The 17,136-nt window shown below is 37.9% G+C and overlaps 1 protein-coding gene across 9 annotated transcripts in view; it reads right to left on the bottom strand.

Annotated features, from left to right (window-relative positions):
• Positions 1-17,136, bottom strand: part of WDFY3 (WD repeat and FYVE domain containing 3) — a 151,377-nt gene that overhangs the window by 68,891 nt on the left and 65,350 nt on the right. For all 9 annotated transcript variants that reach the window (XM_039698437.1, XM_039698439.1, XM_039698430.1 and 6 more), the window contains 8 exons: positions 16,363-16,524; positions 15,071-15,263; positions 12,479-12,665; positions 9,643-9,809; positions 6,663-7,130; positions 5,204-5,302; positions 3,119-3,312; positions 462-919 (listed from right to left, as the gene is read on the bottom strand). In XM_039698437.1, coding sequence (XP_039554371.1) covers positions 462-919; positions 3,119-3,312; positions 5,204-5,302; positions 6,663-7,130; positions 9,643-9,809; positions 12,479-12,665; positions 15,071-15,263; positions 16,363-16,524 — 1,928 coding nt within the window. The remainder of the gene's footprint in view (positions 1-461; positions 920-3,118; positions 3,313-5,203; positions 5,303-6,662; positions 7,131-9,642; positions 9,810-12,478; positions 12,666-15,070; positions 15,264-16,362; positions 16,525-17,136) is intronic.

The following is a 17,136-nucleotide window of genomic DNA, read 5'->3' as shown; positions in this document are numbered from 1 at the left end:
TAATCATTTACTTTAAAACTCCGTATCAAATGAAACACGAAGTTAAGGTATGACATTCAACAATCAAATTTTCATTTACTTAAAAAAAGCATAAAAATATAGTATTTCTAATGATGATAATGCAACCTATCAGCCTATCAACCAACAGGTTGCTTCAACACATCAAATATAACCATGAACTGATACCTCTATATTAACTGCTGCCACAATAAAAACACCCAACATCAGAGAGAATGCTGTGCACCCTGGAAAACACCAGCAAGAAAAGTCATTATTTGGTCAGATGATGACACCTTATCCTCCTCTCAGTGGAGTGAAGGAAGAAAAAAGTAGATTAACATGGAAATACAAAAGCAATGAAGGTATCTGAAGAGAACTCTTTTGGTGAATACTGGCGTGGGACAGGCAGAGAAGATGAAAGAAAAGGAAGGAAAAAAAACCCCAAAAATCAAAGGTCATACCTGTCAAAAGAATCTGTTGCTACCTTGTAGAGGTAAATAAAAAGTTTGCTGCAGTGTCTTAGAGTAGGTGACACAGAATCCAGGGATATTAGGTCATCATCCAAAAGCCTTTGAAACAGTTGTGTATTTGAAGGGAAGACATTCAAGGGACTTATTTTCCTCAAGTCTGAGAAGCAGCCAAGTAATCGAACAGCATCTGCCAGTTTTTCATACTGGATCTCTGTCTTGAAGAAGTGAGAGTTGGCTGGCTCGTAGCGCATTGCTGCAGTCAATGTGCAGAACACAGTGTGAAGCAGTTCAAACACTTGGTTCTGGTTTACTTTTTCCCAGCCATTCTTAGGTGGTGAGCACAAAGATCTTTCCATGGCAACAAGTAAAGATGTGACGTACACAAATCCACCGACCTTCCTAAAAACAGTTCTTGTGCGGTGACTCTCTCTCAAAACCAAGAGTAGAGCCTGTGGACAAAACAAGCAATCAAAACAGGGAAACAACAGCAACAACAAGCAGCAGTATTACAAACAGCCTGGAAAAAGCTTGGAACATTTTTGTTCACAAAACATTGTTGAGTTAGCAAAATCCTTGTGTCATTTGTCAGAACTTGGTAATCCCTGAAGTCAAAAATGTAGTAAAAGTTGTAGTAAAAGTTCAACAACTTTTCAGCAGATCAACTTTTCAAAAGATCAACTTTTACTATAAAAATTCTCATGCTCAAAAGTTTACAAAATAAAGAAAAATATTAGGGGGGAAAGTAGAACATTGCCCCTTATTTAGAAATAAGAAATTACCTTCCAACAGAAAAGACCTGACCAAGCCCAGAATGGAACCCAAAACTGCCAAGTAATTCTCTTAGTGACAAGGTGGAGAATATCTCTGTTAGGTGGAGAATCTTCTCTATCATCACACTTCACAAACAATTTCAAACAAGAGCAGGCAAACGACTTCTTGCAGCAATGAGAAATCTAAACCTTGGAGCATCCTAACAGACTCCTAGAAATCAACAATGCAGAAGCACCTGGCAGCTATGAAGCCGCAACAGCACTCAAATGTAACAACTCAGATAGCAAATTCAGGCAGTAAAAATTAGCCAAATATGCCCACTTATTTTTAGCTTTCCTCTATAAATCTCTGATTTGAGACTGAGACTATATTTTAAGAGTTTCTTCTCAAAAGTAAGCCATAGAGAGAAAGAAAAGTGGATAATACCTTACTTGCTGAACAAATAAATGCAAAGCCATGGTATAAACAGTGGAAAATACATGAACTTGGGTACTAGAGAATAATACCCCTTATCTGTGAAATCAGGGGGTGGAGAAGCCCTGTGACACAGCCAAAAACAAACAAAAAGGATACCTGTCATGGGAAGTTTGACCCACGTGTGAATATAGAAGAAAAAGTCTCCCTACAGAAAGCATCATAAACAACAGAAAAATGTTACTGATACAGAAAAATAGGCCAGGGGGAATTTCCCATGACCAAAAGTCCACTTCTTCAGAATCAAATTGCTTTTTTAAGCACTCAGAAGATGGGTAGTGAAACAGAAGACTGTCATTCCTCTGAAGGCACTATCTCCTTTCTTGACAAACTTGAACAAACAGTAAGAGACATATCACTGCACTGTTCTGGGCTGTCAGTTCCATAACCAAAACTTCTGAGAACAGCACCACAAGTACAACAGGTCACGGGAAAGACAGAAATCCTGATTTTCTGTTAAATCCTCTGAGGAACTCCAGTATCTTTTCTTTCCCCGTAAGTAAGGTGAAAAACACATGGTCAAAAATTGCTGAAGACCGTCACAGACATTACACAGTAAATGAATAGTTTTATTACTAGCTTTCCTTTCTGTCTTTTGGAATTATATGAAGGTGTTCATCTGCCAGAGAAATACAGCTCCTTTGAACAGAAATGAAGCTAGATGTCTGAGTTGTCTTCATTAAGACTCATTTACTTTCTGCTATCTGCCTCAGATTTTCTACCCTAAAATAAATCAGTATTTTGTCAATTTAAAAAATAACATTAGCTACTCTGAAGAAAAATTGTGTGTCTAGATTGGCAAATGAAACACCTAATACAATAGGAAACAGACAAAAGTTTTCTTGCTTCTTCCTCCATTCCCAGCCTTACTTTCTCACTATTCCACTATTTTGCTTAAGCAAGCAAGTTCTTCAGCTTTATCTTCTACTGTGATCATTACAATTTGCATTTATATTAATTATTTCAGCATTCCTAGATACAAATTGGTAAAATAAGATGCCACAGAAAATACAAGGCAGAGCTGAAAATAAATGTACGTTACTTGCTTGCTTTTTTTCCCATATGTATTCCCATTTTTTTTAACTGAATAAGACCTCACCAGGCAAAATTATCATAACTTCAGAACCTCATTTTCTATCCACAAATGTGACGATGCTAAAAACATATTCACTAGCCTACATCTCCAGTTCTGAAGCCTACCATGGATAGATGGCAGGAAGAAAAAAAAAACAAAAAACAACAAAACATGGATCAAACATAAGAATTTCAACTCCAGAGACAATCTACACACTACCTAAACACCACCCAACCAATCCAGCTCGATCCAACGCCCATCTCAGTGTTTTCTCTCTTGGAAACCACACCTTAGGAGCAAGAGTGCTGAAGAAGAACCCTGCACCTACCCTGAGGATGTCGGTTTTGAGCTGCAGTTCCGTAGGTGGGGCCGAGTGCATCAGCCCCAGCAGGGTGCCCATGTCGTCCTCTCCGCTGGGTGACAGCACCAGCTGCTGGATGATCATCAGGGCGTGCTGGCGGCACTGCGGGTACTTCACGATGTTGTGCACGCACCTGGCACCACCAAACTCCCTGAAAATGCCTGCTCGGGAAGAGGGTGGCAGGGGAAGCACTTTAAGAGTAAGCAAAATATAACCAGTGGCAAATAATGATAACAAAGCAACACCAAAGGTGTTAATTTTCATTTCTACAGAATTTTAGCTCTATGGATATGTAATGATTTACTACTATTTTTCCTTCCCTAACACAAATAAAAATAGTACTTTAATGTCTTCTGACAAAAATTTTCACTAAAGGCATTGTGTACAAGGATGGAGGACAGCTCTAAGAATTTCTTCAATAATTCTGTTACTCTTTACATGCTACAGGTCAAAGCATCTCAGGATGAAATAAAAAATATACCAAACCCTCCATGTTTTGTGAAGAACATGCACTGTTCTGGTTTAGGGTACTGTTTTTCTTACATTTAGTAATGACCTAAATGCAATATGAACTGAAAATATAACTGAGATGTTTCTGGAGACAAGCACTGGTTGATAAGTGGCTCAGTCTATCCACATCATTTGTAAGATTCTGCAGAAGATTTTTTGTGGCAAGACCTATCTCTGTAGAGATTAAGCTTAAGTCAAACAATGTTTTTCAAGTTTGCTGGCTACTGTGATAACTGAAAATTATAAGAAAATTGATTCTGAAAGCATTACAAACCCCAAAGTAGAATATACATAGCATATATAATGTGTGTTTAGTACAGTGTCAGCACCTAGACTATTTTTCTATGTTAATTACTGAGGATGAAAACTGACTGGAGAAATGGATCAATGCTGCATTGCTGCATCAAAAGGGATAATTTTCCATGTGACTATAAACTCAAAGAGCAGTTTAAATGACCAAGTTCAGGATTAAAAAGTTGATTCCCTCTAACATATATATATACATAGACAGACATGAATCCCACTATCCATTTCCTGCCTCCTGCTTTCTCTGATGTCCTTTGGATCAGAGATGGATTCAGTGCAAAAAGAGAGACCTCAGACCCTGAGACAGGTGAGCTTGCTGCACCCCTCCACAAGTAAAGCCCATCTCCTTTGTGGTCAGGTTTTCACAGAGACTGGGATAACATTTTATGTTTCTCCCACTCTTAGTGTAGGTTCAACTATCCAGTGAACCTGTTCCTGTTGAACTGTAGTTAGCAGTTCTGCAATACTCTGGAAAGCTTATCAGAGAGACTGGTTTAAGATCAGAAACCAAGCACTGAGTGTGGTATGAATCACTGCAAGGCTGCACCTACTTATGCTTCTGTGATGATCTACAACCTCTGCTGGCCTCTGGATACAGCACTCACATCCCAGTACAGACAGGAGCCAAACTTTTTGAGAAATAGTTTCTCAGCTCCTCCTGTATGCTCTGTCCTGCTCCTGAACTGGGAGAGCTACTAATGAAATAAGGCCCTTGAATGCTCCAAGATTCCTCAGAAACATCATCTGTGGCATCATCCCAAAGTGCCAATGTCTTTTACACTCCTGCTGTTGTTTCTCCATTGGATATTCAGAGATTAAATCAGTCTTGAGAAGCAGCAAGTATTGGATTTGCACAGTGTCCCCGAGTGGGAAGAATGATGCATCTGCCTCCATGATATCAGAAGGATAATTAATTACTTTATTATGAACTACATTTTTAATTACATGCTTAAATTTTTGACAGTCTTACAAGCACTACCATGAATTATTATAGAACCATTGAAGAGTGATGCGGTCTGGTGTTTTCCTTCAAGTAAACAATACCAAAGATATTCAAGTTAAACACTACCTTGTTCTCCTTGTTTTATGCATCTAGGCTATGCTGTCTATTTTCTTTGCTGGGAAAACTTGGCCAGAGAGAAAGTGTATTTCAGCGTATTTGAATACTGGCCTAAAGACAGAAAGTCAAGACATGATTTTCTTTATACATATCTTGACAACAATCTCTTCACTCACCTGCATTTGTGTTTGATCCCTGTAGTAGTACTGTCAGGGTCTCCATAACCAATAAAGCCAGCTGCTTTTGGTCCTCAAATGAACTGTTTCTGGAATCCACTACAAAAAAATTTCAGAAGCTAAAGTCATAGAAAATACCACTCTTTTAAAAGATGCTTCTTAATACTTTCCACCAACACTTTTCTTTTCTTTGCTTCCCTAGAGAGCATGAAGCCCCACCATTTTCCAAAGCAAGCTGAGACTCCGTCTACACAGGCATTCCTGGGAAAGCTTAACTATGAATCATATGAAAAGGTAATTTTGTAAAGACAAGAAATTAAACTGAGGTTTTAGAGCACTGTGAGCTCCACTGTGAGTGCCTGACATTGCAGCTATTGTTTCTTCGAGCCACAAAACTACACCAGTTGAAGATTAACTGTATCTGCTCTTGTTCCGTTTTCAGTACCTGAAAAGAGAAATTCCATACAAAACCCACAAAACTCCACTCACATAATGACAGCAAACATGCTGATTGCTTAACAGGTGTAGCAGACCAACACTGCAATGGGCATAGTACACACAGAGAAACACTCCAGGAAAAACAGTGGGGTTTTGGTTATTTTAAATTACTCTAATAAAAAGTAAACCCAACACAAGGACATGTGCTCCCACGTAGTACCCTGATTAGATGACAGTTTCATCCATTTATTTACAGGAACATAAGAACTGATGTGTTTTCCAACGGAGTTGAGGGGAAAAAGGCTTTATAACTAATCTACAGCTACCACTCACTAATGAAGCTTCATACAATTAAACCCAGGTGAAACATCCAGCAGTTGTGGTTAAAAATTAAGTGTCACTGATGCACACCAGCTTGACTGCAGTTTGAATGAAGAATGCAAAAAAAATTGTGTGTGCATGTAGGCTCCTATGGCACAAGGCAGAGTCTGCTTTGCAGTCCTAGCAACTGTGCAGCTTATCTGAGATGCTCCAGTCTGGAGACAACTGATCTTAATTTATATTTTTTTAATGCTTAGAAAAATGTAGACCCAGCTTATAAAAAAGTCTCCTATTAAGAGCTCAGATATGCACGCTATAGTATTTTTTAAAATCTGGGGCTAAACACAAAGTTACAAAGCACCTTTTGTTAGGAAGAACATTGATGCCATACATTGCCCCTATACTTTTTTAACATTAAGTAACAAATATTGAACCAATACATCAAAAAATCATTTAGAAATGAAAATATGAGCTCGCACTACTTTGCATTCATACAGCATCATTCATTAAAGTTAGCCTCAAGCTTCTCTCAAGAAACTGAGAGAAGCAAATCCAATGAGCTTTTAAGATGGCACAGCAGTCCTCAGCAGAATTCAGGCCTTGAGGTACATGTTCAGACTCTCATTTCTCCTAAATGCAAGACTCCACTATTTCCAGCCAAAAAAGACAAGTATTAGAAAAATGGAAATGGACACACTACCTTGATCATTCAGTGCCTGAGTGGGATCTTTCAAAAGGGCTGCATATTTATGGAGAAGATTTACCATCACCTCCAGAAGCCCCACTTCCCTGAAGACATCCTTAAAGATGTAATCATGACGAGTGAACTTCAAGAGTGTCCTCATGGCAATGATGCTACACTGAAAAGAAGTGCTGGATTTTAAAAGGATGCTCACACTGATCAGTTCTTTACAGGGTATGTAATTCAAGCTGAAGACAACCAATTCCAGCATCTCAAAGTATTTGGTCTGCACTTCTGGAAGTTTAGGAATTTTCTCTGCAAACTGAGACAATGTGTGCTGCGATTCCAAAATGAAGTAGTTGGCATTGTCCGCCATATAAATATTCGTGATGGCATCAAGGATGATTTGTGCTAGGTAGTTGGTTTTTGCTCTCAAAAACGCATTCTGAAGGACAGAAAATGCTTGAATATTCCTCACACTATGACCTAAATCAGGAAATAAAGTGGGATGGGAAGAAAAAGGAAAGAGAAAGTTATTAATCATCATAAACAATGAATACACTTATTAATAATGATCCATGCATTTTAATAAATAGGAATAAAATAACAATGTACGATATCACTTTTCATTAAAAAGTCATTAAAAAAGGCTTCTGCACCTCCACTTACACTGCAATTTCCACAACCTACTATTCTTTAAGGTAGCATCTTAATCTTTGGTAGTAAGAGTTTATGTAAGCAGCTAAATATGCTGATGAAAGATTATTTCTTTAAAATAGATAAGTACACTGATTTAGTGTAAAAATGTACACAGAATACAGTCCTAGAGACAAAACAAAGCCTGCCCATCACACACCCATGCCATAAGAGAAGTCATTACAGCAACAGTGATACATTCTGTGTTCCGTAATGCAGAACACAGCCCCTGCAGCTGGGAATAAAAAAGCTCTGGCAGGGTTCAGTACTATTAACAATTAAGGAATTAAAACACAGGGGAAAAGTTGTAAAGCATAAAGTAGCTATAATTTCAGCACACAAACATCTTACAGCTTTAAAGCTCCGTCACATTTCTTCTTATAAGTACCTTCAAGTTGACTGATATCTCACTGACTTAGCTAAGGAATGCATAATTTATGAGGATGCTCCAAAATTTTCTATGGGCAGATATTATTCTTATTCTACTCAAAAGATGTCTTAAATTCAACTTTTTAAACTTCTGTAGGAATAGTACAAGACACAGTGGACAGATCCCATAATACAGAAAACAACTAACAGTAAAAAATAACAAAAAAAATACACAATCAAGAGTGAGAACTTTAAAGACAATCTAAACAAAGCATTTAGGATGTTTTAACAATAAAATCTTACTTTATTTTTTTCAAATAAAAGTATATGCAAACTGTTAACCTGATTTGAAAACCCTTTCATGAAGAAAAAATCATATTTATGATATATTCTCTATGGCACACTTCTATCTTCATTTTTGTAAACTAAGTTGTCCAACTAAGCAGTAAATTCAATTATCTTCATGCCTAGCCTCCCCACCTTCCATTTCAGTATTTCTTCAGAAGGCAAGAGAAAACTACCTTGTAAATGAACATTGGAACAATTTCACATCTGGAAGAGCATTTGTTACATTGTAACACAGTTGTTCCTAAAAGGACTTCTTTACATGCTTTCTTTACTATGAAAAATGTTCAAATTAGGGGATTTAGAGCTTATTAAATGTGATAGGAACATAACAGTGTCAGACACAACTATTAATATTCTTAGTATCAACAGTTGTTCCAGGCAATCAAGTAGATTAATAAATTATTTTTGATTATTAGGAGGACCCCTGAAAAAACCAAATTCTAACCACCTTTTCAGAGTTCAAGAACTAAAATGATTTAAATTGAAATAATTGAGATATCAGTAAATTGAGAAAACAAAGTTTTCATAAAAATACAATTTGCCAACATTATGAAAAGCAGGTAAAAGGAACAGAGATGTCCTGACAAACATCACAAAGTTAAAGAACGCTTTTGCAGATTGCAACAGACCATGGTTCTTTCATAACATTGTATCAGAAAAGCTGATTAACCTAAAAAAAAATTAATATTATTATCAAAACATTGAAAAATTGAACTCTGAGTGTTCACCTTCTTTCTCTATTTAGTGCAAAAAACCCCAATTCCTAAGAACAATGAACTCTCTCCACACCAGAGAAAGGAAGTCCCTGTCCAAGGAACCTAGGATGTATATTCATTAGTCTATAAATCTATAAATGCAATCCTAGAATACACCTTTCTTGTGCCACTGCACACACTGCATATCTCATAAAAGTTTGACAAAGTAGCTCCACAGTCACTATTGAATTCCAAACTCCTTAGTTGCATACAAGACTAACCTGAGTTTTAAGTTTATGAACAGGATATGAAACTTAAGTTTATTTTTATACAACCCTTCTCCCCCAAGACTTCCTCAAAGCTTATCTCCAATTCACTGTGGTTTCAACCACACCACAGATTTTATCACTCTGATCACATTGGTGATGAAATAACAGATTTCAGCTCACAAGTTACATTTCCCTGAGCTGACAAAAGGTAACAGAAAGCAAAGTGGAGTAGGGGAAGGATTAAAAAAAATTTTAAAAAATCAAGCCAGCACATCAGCCTTTCATATCAATTTAGTAAGACAGCAGCTTAAACCACTATAAATAAAATCAGTTGATCTCTCCAATAAGATAATCTCTTCAAATCTCCACGAAGAAAACTGTCAGCTCTGCAGTGAAGAGGCTGGACCTGTCCTCAAAGACAAAAGCCCTAAGCCTTCTTCTCTGGGTACCAACTCCAAAACAAAATATTTGAGACCAAAATAACTGACTATTTGATAATCTTATATAAAGAACCTAGACTTAGTTGCAAAGGGTTTGTGCAATACACAGCTGCTCTGTATCTTGTCATTTGCACTTAAAACAACAAAAAAGCAAACAGAGAGAGAATGCAAGCAGACTCACCTTTGCCTGCAGGCTGTGGGACTGCAAATCCAGGTAGCAGGAAAGGTACTCCAGTGGTAACACCAGCTGGCTTTAATTCATTGACACCATATGTTGTTAAAGAAGTTATCAAATTAACTAAGTCCTTCAAAGCATCCTTAGATTCAGCTTCTTTTGCCTGTTCTAATCTAAAGAAAATACAATAGGATCAAGTTAGCAGCACTAGTTTATTTGAACTCAAATCACTTTAGTAAGGTCTCTTCTATTCTGTCAGTTTAGAGATTAATTTTACTGCCTGATTCCTGCAGTGTTTTCAATGTCCATATGTCATACCATTCAGTTAGTCAAACATTGGACTTAAAAGAGCAAACAGTTATTTGCCATAGGAATTTACCTCGTAAATCTCTCCTTGAACTCAACAGTCAGCAGAGAGATGTGAAAAATTACATTAAAAATCCTCTCACGGACATGAAGATACTGTATAGGAAAGTACATGGATAGTCTGTAATTAACTAGATCTGTAATTAACTTGCAAGACTACATCTGCCACTTTGAGAGTGAATATTTTGTGCTAATGAAATGGTATCTTGGTAAAGGTGTAGCACTCACAAGCATGTGATGAAGCACCTCACTAGAACTACAAACACCACCTCTGAACACAAGAGACCGGAAATGTTAACATCCCATTCCAACCACTGTCCTGACAGGAACGCACCATCCGACCAAGCCCTAAAACTGACTCTGAATCTTAACACCATCCTCATTTTCCTGCTACTTCACCACAAATAAAACCATGTTTAATTATTCATTAACTGTAGATCTCAGGAGTAAACTGGGGACCACATTCTTCAACAGAGTCAGGCAGTGCAAGCTCTGTTTTGCTTCTTGCTGACAAACGATTGTTGGAGCCCTACAAGCAGCTCATTCTGCATCCTCCGTCTTCTTAGTCAGACGTGGCTGAGGAAGGAACCTCCTTCAAACAAGAACCTCCTGCAAACAGTCACTACAGAAGCACAGAGCTCACCTATTATCATTCTAGTAATTCTCACATGCCCTGCCCTTTCACATCATCCAGATGAAATTACCAAAATGCTCCTCTTGACCTCACAGATGTTCAGCAATTTCTTAATGAGCCACCTTCTTCACACATCCTACTTTTCCAGCTCCAAAGCCTTTCCTCTTTGCAGCTTGAGACCCAGTGTCCAGATTTCACACCCTCACATGACAGTTATCATCATGAAAGTGCCCCAGAGCTGAACAAGTCTCTGTGGGTAGGTTTGAACAAAACAGGGAGAATACATCACTGTGGTCCATCACTGACCAATGCACCGACTCATTCAAGATCACTGGTTTTTGAAAGGAACTACTTTCTTCTAGAAAACCCCCTCAGGAAGAAATGAGGATAACACATTCCTATGCTATTAACCTTTACTGATGTCACCTGATGACCCCAGGTGTCCTCCTTTTTCAATGAAACATGCAAATCCCTAGTCTTCCTATACATTTGGCAGGGATCCTCCATTCTTTGACTAAAGGATGAGCAAGCCCAGGGGAAAATTTGTTTAAAACACTTGATCTACAGAGAATCACTTTTGTACCTCAACATGTAACATGACAGCAGGTTCCCCTCATATTTCCCCTAAACCCTGGCTGACAGTTTCTGGAAAACAACTGCATTTGAATTACACTACTTCGAATTAATGTATTAGTGAATATAACATATTCCAAAACTCTACTTATAGAACAAGAAAAACAACAATTCCTTAACAGGTGCTTTAGCTTTTGTGGCATGAAAGGTAATTTATGAGTGAGTTTAAATGTGATTAAAAATGTCAAATGCCATGTCTATGTCTGGTATTCATTTAAAACAAACAAAAGTCCCCCTCAGAAGTATACAATGTAGTGGAAAATTTAGTTCAAATATTTGAGTGCCAAACCTCAGCATATTAACACCAAAAATATGGAAATAAAAATATTAGCATTTTTCAGTGATAATGTCTTAAGCATCTTTGACCCAAATACACTTTGTAAGGTGTATACTTATAGTTACCCAGTACGTACCTTGGATTCCTAATATATATATAATTTTACAATAGCAACAGCTAAGCATTCCTCTTCAGAACTTCACGTTCAAATAAAGCAACACAGACTGCCCAGAGATTTTACACAAATAAAGCAACAGACACTCTTTTTTTTCTCAGAAAATTAAAGAAGTTTCCTTTGGAAAGAAAAATGAGATCATGGATAGATCATGTACCAAAGGTTTTTTGGGCAGGTATTCTCATGACCATATTTTTTAATGCACTAGCAGCTTAGAAGTACTTTTAATGAGTCAAAAAAACCCCTATTCCCTCATAGCATTCACCACATTTACATATGGGATTTTTCATTATGATAGCATAAGACAATAATTACAGAATTTAGGTTGGAAAAGACCTTCAACAACATTGAGTCCAGCTGTTAACCCAGCACAGCCAAGTCCACCACTAAACCATCTTCTTAGACAAAACAAAAACTCCAACCACTCAAAAATCACTAGCTGCAGCCAAAATTTTATGTTCTGGATTCTCTCTAAATATTTAGCACCAGTTTTTTTAAGCAACTGCTGTCTTTCCAAAGCAACAAACACTTAGTAATAAGCCAGTACTAAAGAACAAAAAGTTCAACAAAGTAGTTTAATAAATGGAGAGAAACACAGAATTCAATGTTTTGGTCCCAATATCTTCATTCCATAATGAAGAATTCCATTCTATAATCACTTATTTGTTTAAACTTATTAATCTACTCTTTATTAAGAAAACTTTTTTTGAAAAATGCCCAGTGATCTGTCTGCATTTCTTCAAGCACTTTTGCCTACCTGAGGAGGAGGTCACAGAGGAAGTTGTATCCTTGCCATATCCTAAAATCATCCAACAACGTTTGGGACACATCACTGGAGTCTTTGAGAAAACAAGAAAGTCCAGCAAACATCTCAACTATTTCTAGGGGAGAAAGGTCATCAGACTGCTGCATGTTCTGGACACACGTGGACAAACATTCCTTTTCTGAAAAGAATTGCAGTGGAAAAATTTAGGATTTTACTGACAGGAAGAGGCATAACCAACACACAAAACACAACAATAAGATAACTTATTCAAGTATCTCTTGTCACAGAACACTTAATACTACTTGAGGATGAGAAGGATTCTCAAGTGGCTTTGGATCAAAACCCTAACCTCTTTTTGCCAGCCTCTTCCTCCCTTTTAAAATCTTTACTCTTGTAAGGAGGAAACTCTGTAGATAATTACCATTTTTTAACTTAAAAAGTCTGACCAGATAACTCAACAGAATAAAAAGACAAATATGACAAATGTAAATAATTCTAAACCATATTTTTTCTTTTAAAACACAAAGTTATACAAAGCACTGACTTGAAGTGTTATTAAAACCCTACATATAAACCTTTACACCATGTCATCTTATTCCTTCTCTGGTTGGCATTTCATTGGCTGGCATCAAAGAGGAATAGCTTGCCTTGCCCTGCATAATTCTCATATTCAATCAGTTTATTAGGTCAGTAACAAAGTTTTCTCAAATCTATAGTGAGAATTTAAGTTGCACTCTGTTTTAAAGATGCTCCCTTCAATTATTTGCTATTTTAACTTTGCAACATGCACAACACAAGCCCAAATCTTTCTAGCTAGACTGATAACAAAATTTTCCAGAGGTTAAATCAGAGCATGAGTGTGAAAGGATGCTCCTTTGCATATGATGAAATATCTTAAATTTTTCCTGAACATAAGTTGAGTCTTGTGACAGATGTTGTTATTTCTTAAGTCAGGTTCACTTTTTTAATCAGAAAGAAAGAGGCAATGCTGATTGGTTTTCCTTTTAAGACTCCATTTCACTTTTTAAAGAACCTAGAGTATCTTTTCACATGCCAACTTCCCTCCTCTATGGATCAAGCCCATAGTGAAGCAATAATGCCAAATGACAGTCAAAACTCCAGTTATTTTCTTTGTTGCACTTAATAACAGCTTCACACATATACATACACTTTCTACACTCACCAAAAGCCCACCAGAAGCCTATCACCTTGTAAGTCCTATCTAAAAACACTCAACTGGTGACTATGCTGTGCTTTGAGTGATATTATACATTCACATCTTTTTGACTGGAATTAGAAACACACTGCTAGCACAAGAGAAAAAACAGACTGAAACTTTCTGTGAAATATGTGGGAGCAGGGTGATGTATTCAATAAGCCATCAATATGGAGCCTTGTAGCTACTTGCTTCTCAGGGTGTGAGCAACCCAAAATTGTGGGTTTCTTCTTTTCCAGTAGGTGTACACTGCTAAAATGTATAAGGATATTAGTTCACTCCAACAGTCAGTCCAATTTAAAAACTACAAATTCGTCCTATGGTGCCCCTCAGTCTCAAGGCCTTAAATATAACATTAGAAACATATTTTATCAGATTACTTACCTCAAATCCTGCATACCTAAACACCCACATGGTTTTCAATTAATGCAAAAAGAATAATTTGTATTCAAAGCTGCTTCCAGGCAGCTAATATCCTCTCTAACATTAGTTTTCATCTGCAAGTTGTTGTGAACCAGCTTGGCACCTCCCTCTTTACCAGCTCCTTGCAAAGATAGATGATGACTAAAGTACTACTTTCATTAGCTACCAAAATTTGTAACCAGCTACAAAAATGTGCCTGTACAGTTTCCATGCCAGCAACAGCCAGGATCTACTTGTCTTAAAAATGGACAGGAGACAAACTAGAATGATTCTGGACGCTTCATTCATTTGGTGTCTTGCAGGTTGGATTAAGCCCATGAGATAACTTTAACTTGGCCTTCAGCATGCACAAAATCTTCCATCCGTAATCTGCAAGGCTAGGTGGGGAAGACAAGGGGCTGGCAGAAGAAGTCCAGGCTGAATGAAGTGCCAGCAATCCAGTCAGTGAGAGACCAGGGAAAACATAAGGGCTCCAAACCCATCCAGCACAGGTACAGTTCTCAGCCAAGCAAAGAGTCTCCATGGGCCAGGCCCTCAAAACAATGTCCTTGGGTTGGGAAAGCTGGGCTGCACCACAGCAGAGGAAGTCAGCTGCCTGCTAAGAATTAATGCATCTTCACAGCAAATATTTTTCAATACAGGCCGTTACTGAAGTTACTGAAAGCCTTTCCTTTTGCTTATGATGAACTCTCCACCAAAACATGAGAGGAAACTATCCTTCCAGATTAAATCGAAATGTGAATGAGACAGAGATCACAATGAGCTGAGATCGCCTCCCTCACTACACAAGGGCTTAGAAATGTTGCCTGTATGTAAATAAGCACATGTCCAAACCAAAGCCTAGAAGCTTCCCTATTATTTTCCTGCCTATTTCCCAAATAAGAAAACTATGAAAGAAGAGCAGGAAAAAATCCCAGTAACTAATACAAAAGAAAGACACATACCATGGATGTATTTCACTACATTGACACTAAGGCCATGACGAGATATGGTCATTAGTACTTCTCCTGCACTCTTCCTCCAAGGCAGGTTATAGGGAGGGCACCATGAGGTTATTGCACTGAACAGAAGCTGGAGATCATCCTTCTGAGCCAGTTCTTCCGCCGGGGACACAAAACTGCACAATTTTACTAGGATCTGAAACAGGAAGTCATTAAACAACTACCATTAATACCTTTATCACTGAAAATTTTGCCTAGACTTAGTAAAAGGTGAAACATTCTTCCACTAAAGAAACACATTAAAAAAGGTAATGTGCTGGTTTCCCTTTGTGTGTTTCCATACTTTGAACATAAGACAAGATTATTTTACATATGGTTATTTCAAGTCCCAGTTCAGTTTAAAATGCTTACCAGAAGACTGTAAGCAGAATTTAAATCTTTTAGGCTGACACAGCATATTTGCATGAATACCAGAATATTCCATTCTTGGAAAATCTGCCAGTTGCCTAATTTGCAGGTTTAAATTCTGCACTGGGGGAGAAGCTCTGTGCGGCAAACTGCTGTATTCCTTCCTAATGCAGGAAGAAGGCTATTGATGGGTTGTTGGCAGAGCAGCAACCATAACATCTTGGTCAAATTAAGTTTGTCAGGAAAGGCTACAGCAAAACTGCAGATCTACCTGAAAATTGGCACCTGGTCTGAATTTCCCAATTACCAAAACCAAGACAAAATGCAGCCATACAAGTGAAGCTACTACGCCGTGCTCCCTTTTCTGCATGTTTTGAGATGGCTGATTTTTTGCATCTTGTGCAGGAAAAACTCAGGCTCCCTCTCAGAAAACTGGAAAGAGGCTGTCTGCAACTCTCTCAGGGGAGGGAGGGGGAGGTCTGGAATCTCACTCATTCCAGTCAGTTCATTTGAGAGCATCACTTTTTTATCAATACTAACGTTTTTTTACTACATCTATTTCAATCAGTAACAGCCAAAGATAACAAGTACTAGGACCAGTCAGATGAAATCAGAATAGTAGTCCACATGTTGCTCCTTTTAAATACCTCTGCAGAAGAGCTGCACAGATTTCTGTGCAGGAGGTATTTGTCAAAGACAAAAGCAAGAGGAGGAGTGGGAATTTAACCTCAACTGAGCTTGCAGAAAAATCCACCTTCCTCTTAGCTATCAGTTTTTTAAGAATCAAGGAAGAGTAAAACCTGGCTCACGTGAAAAGTTTCTACTTTGCTCACATGAAGTAGTCACATTCCTCTTGCAAATTCCCTGACCTATTTTACCTTTCTTACCTGTACAAAGACTTTCTGTAGTAGCGCTCGGCGCTCTGCGAGAGGTAGTTCATTCTGTGCTCCTCCAACTACCTCAGGCACGTGTGGAAGGTCAAAAAACAGATATAGACATTTAACAAGTGTGGAAGGCACAGACATTGTAGTCATGCAGTCCACAGTTTTCTGAGGAAGAAGAAAACACAGCAAAAAATACCAGTTCAGCATATTATATATTCCAAACATCAATAATAATGCAGTTGATTGAAATGCTGGTTTTTCTTTCTCACACCTTTGGTGAGGCGTTGACACAGCAGTACACATTCACCATCTATTCTTGAGTGCCTATCCAAACAGTAATTTTAAAAATAGGATGATTTAGTTACATGACAACAGCACCTCACAGCCACAGTTCAGAGCAGTCAATGCACGGGACAGAAACAAAACCTGTCAGTCTCTGCCAACAGAAGTTAACAAGTTAATTACAAGACCTTCAGCCAAGCCTTTATCAGCTATCAATTCTTTGTAGTAGGAAAAATGGGAGTGGGAGGAGGACATTTCAATTTATGCTCTCACTTGGCAAGAAGGTGTAAGGAGCTTTAAGAAGCAAGGCAGAAGAAAATATGAAAGCATCAGTGGGAAGAAAAGACAAATTGGTGTGGAGGCTGGTGACATACTAAAACAGAGATAAGATGATATGCTGAATTACAAATGCAGATTAGAGCAGAAATAACAAACCACACAGCTGCCCAGTATACTGCCAGAGAGAGCTCTCTGAATGGAGGGCAGCAGCAGAAG

The sequence above is a fragment of the Passer montanus genome, unplaced genomic scaffold (assembly GCF_014805655.1).
Source record: "Passer montanus isolate IOZ18808 unplaced genomic scaffold, ASM1480565v1 scaffold125, whole genome shotgun sequence".
NCBI classification, from domain to species: domain Eukaryota; kingdom Metazoa; phylum Chordata; class Aves; order Passeriformes; family Passeridae; genus Passer; species Passer montanus.
Note: the sequence above shows the minus strand (reverse complement) of the source record. Positions and strands in the feature narration are given on the sequence as shown.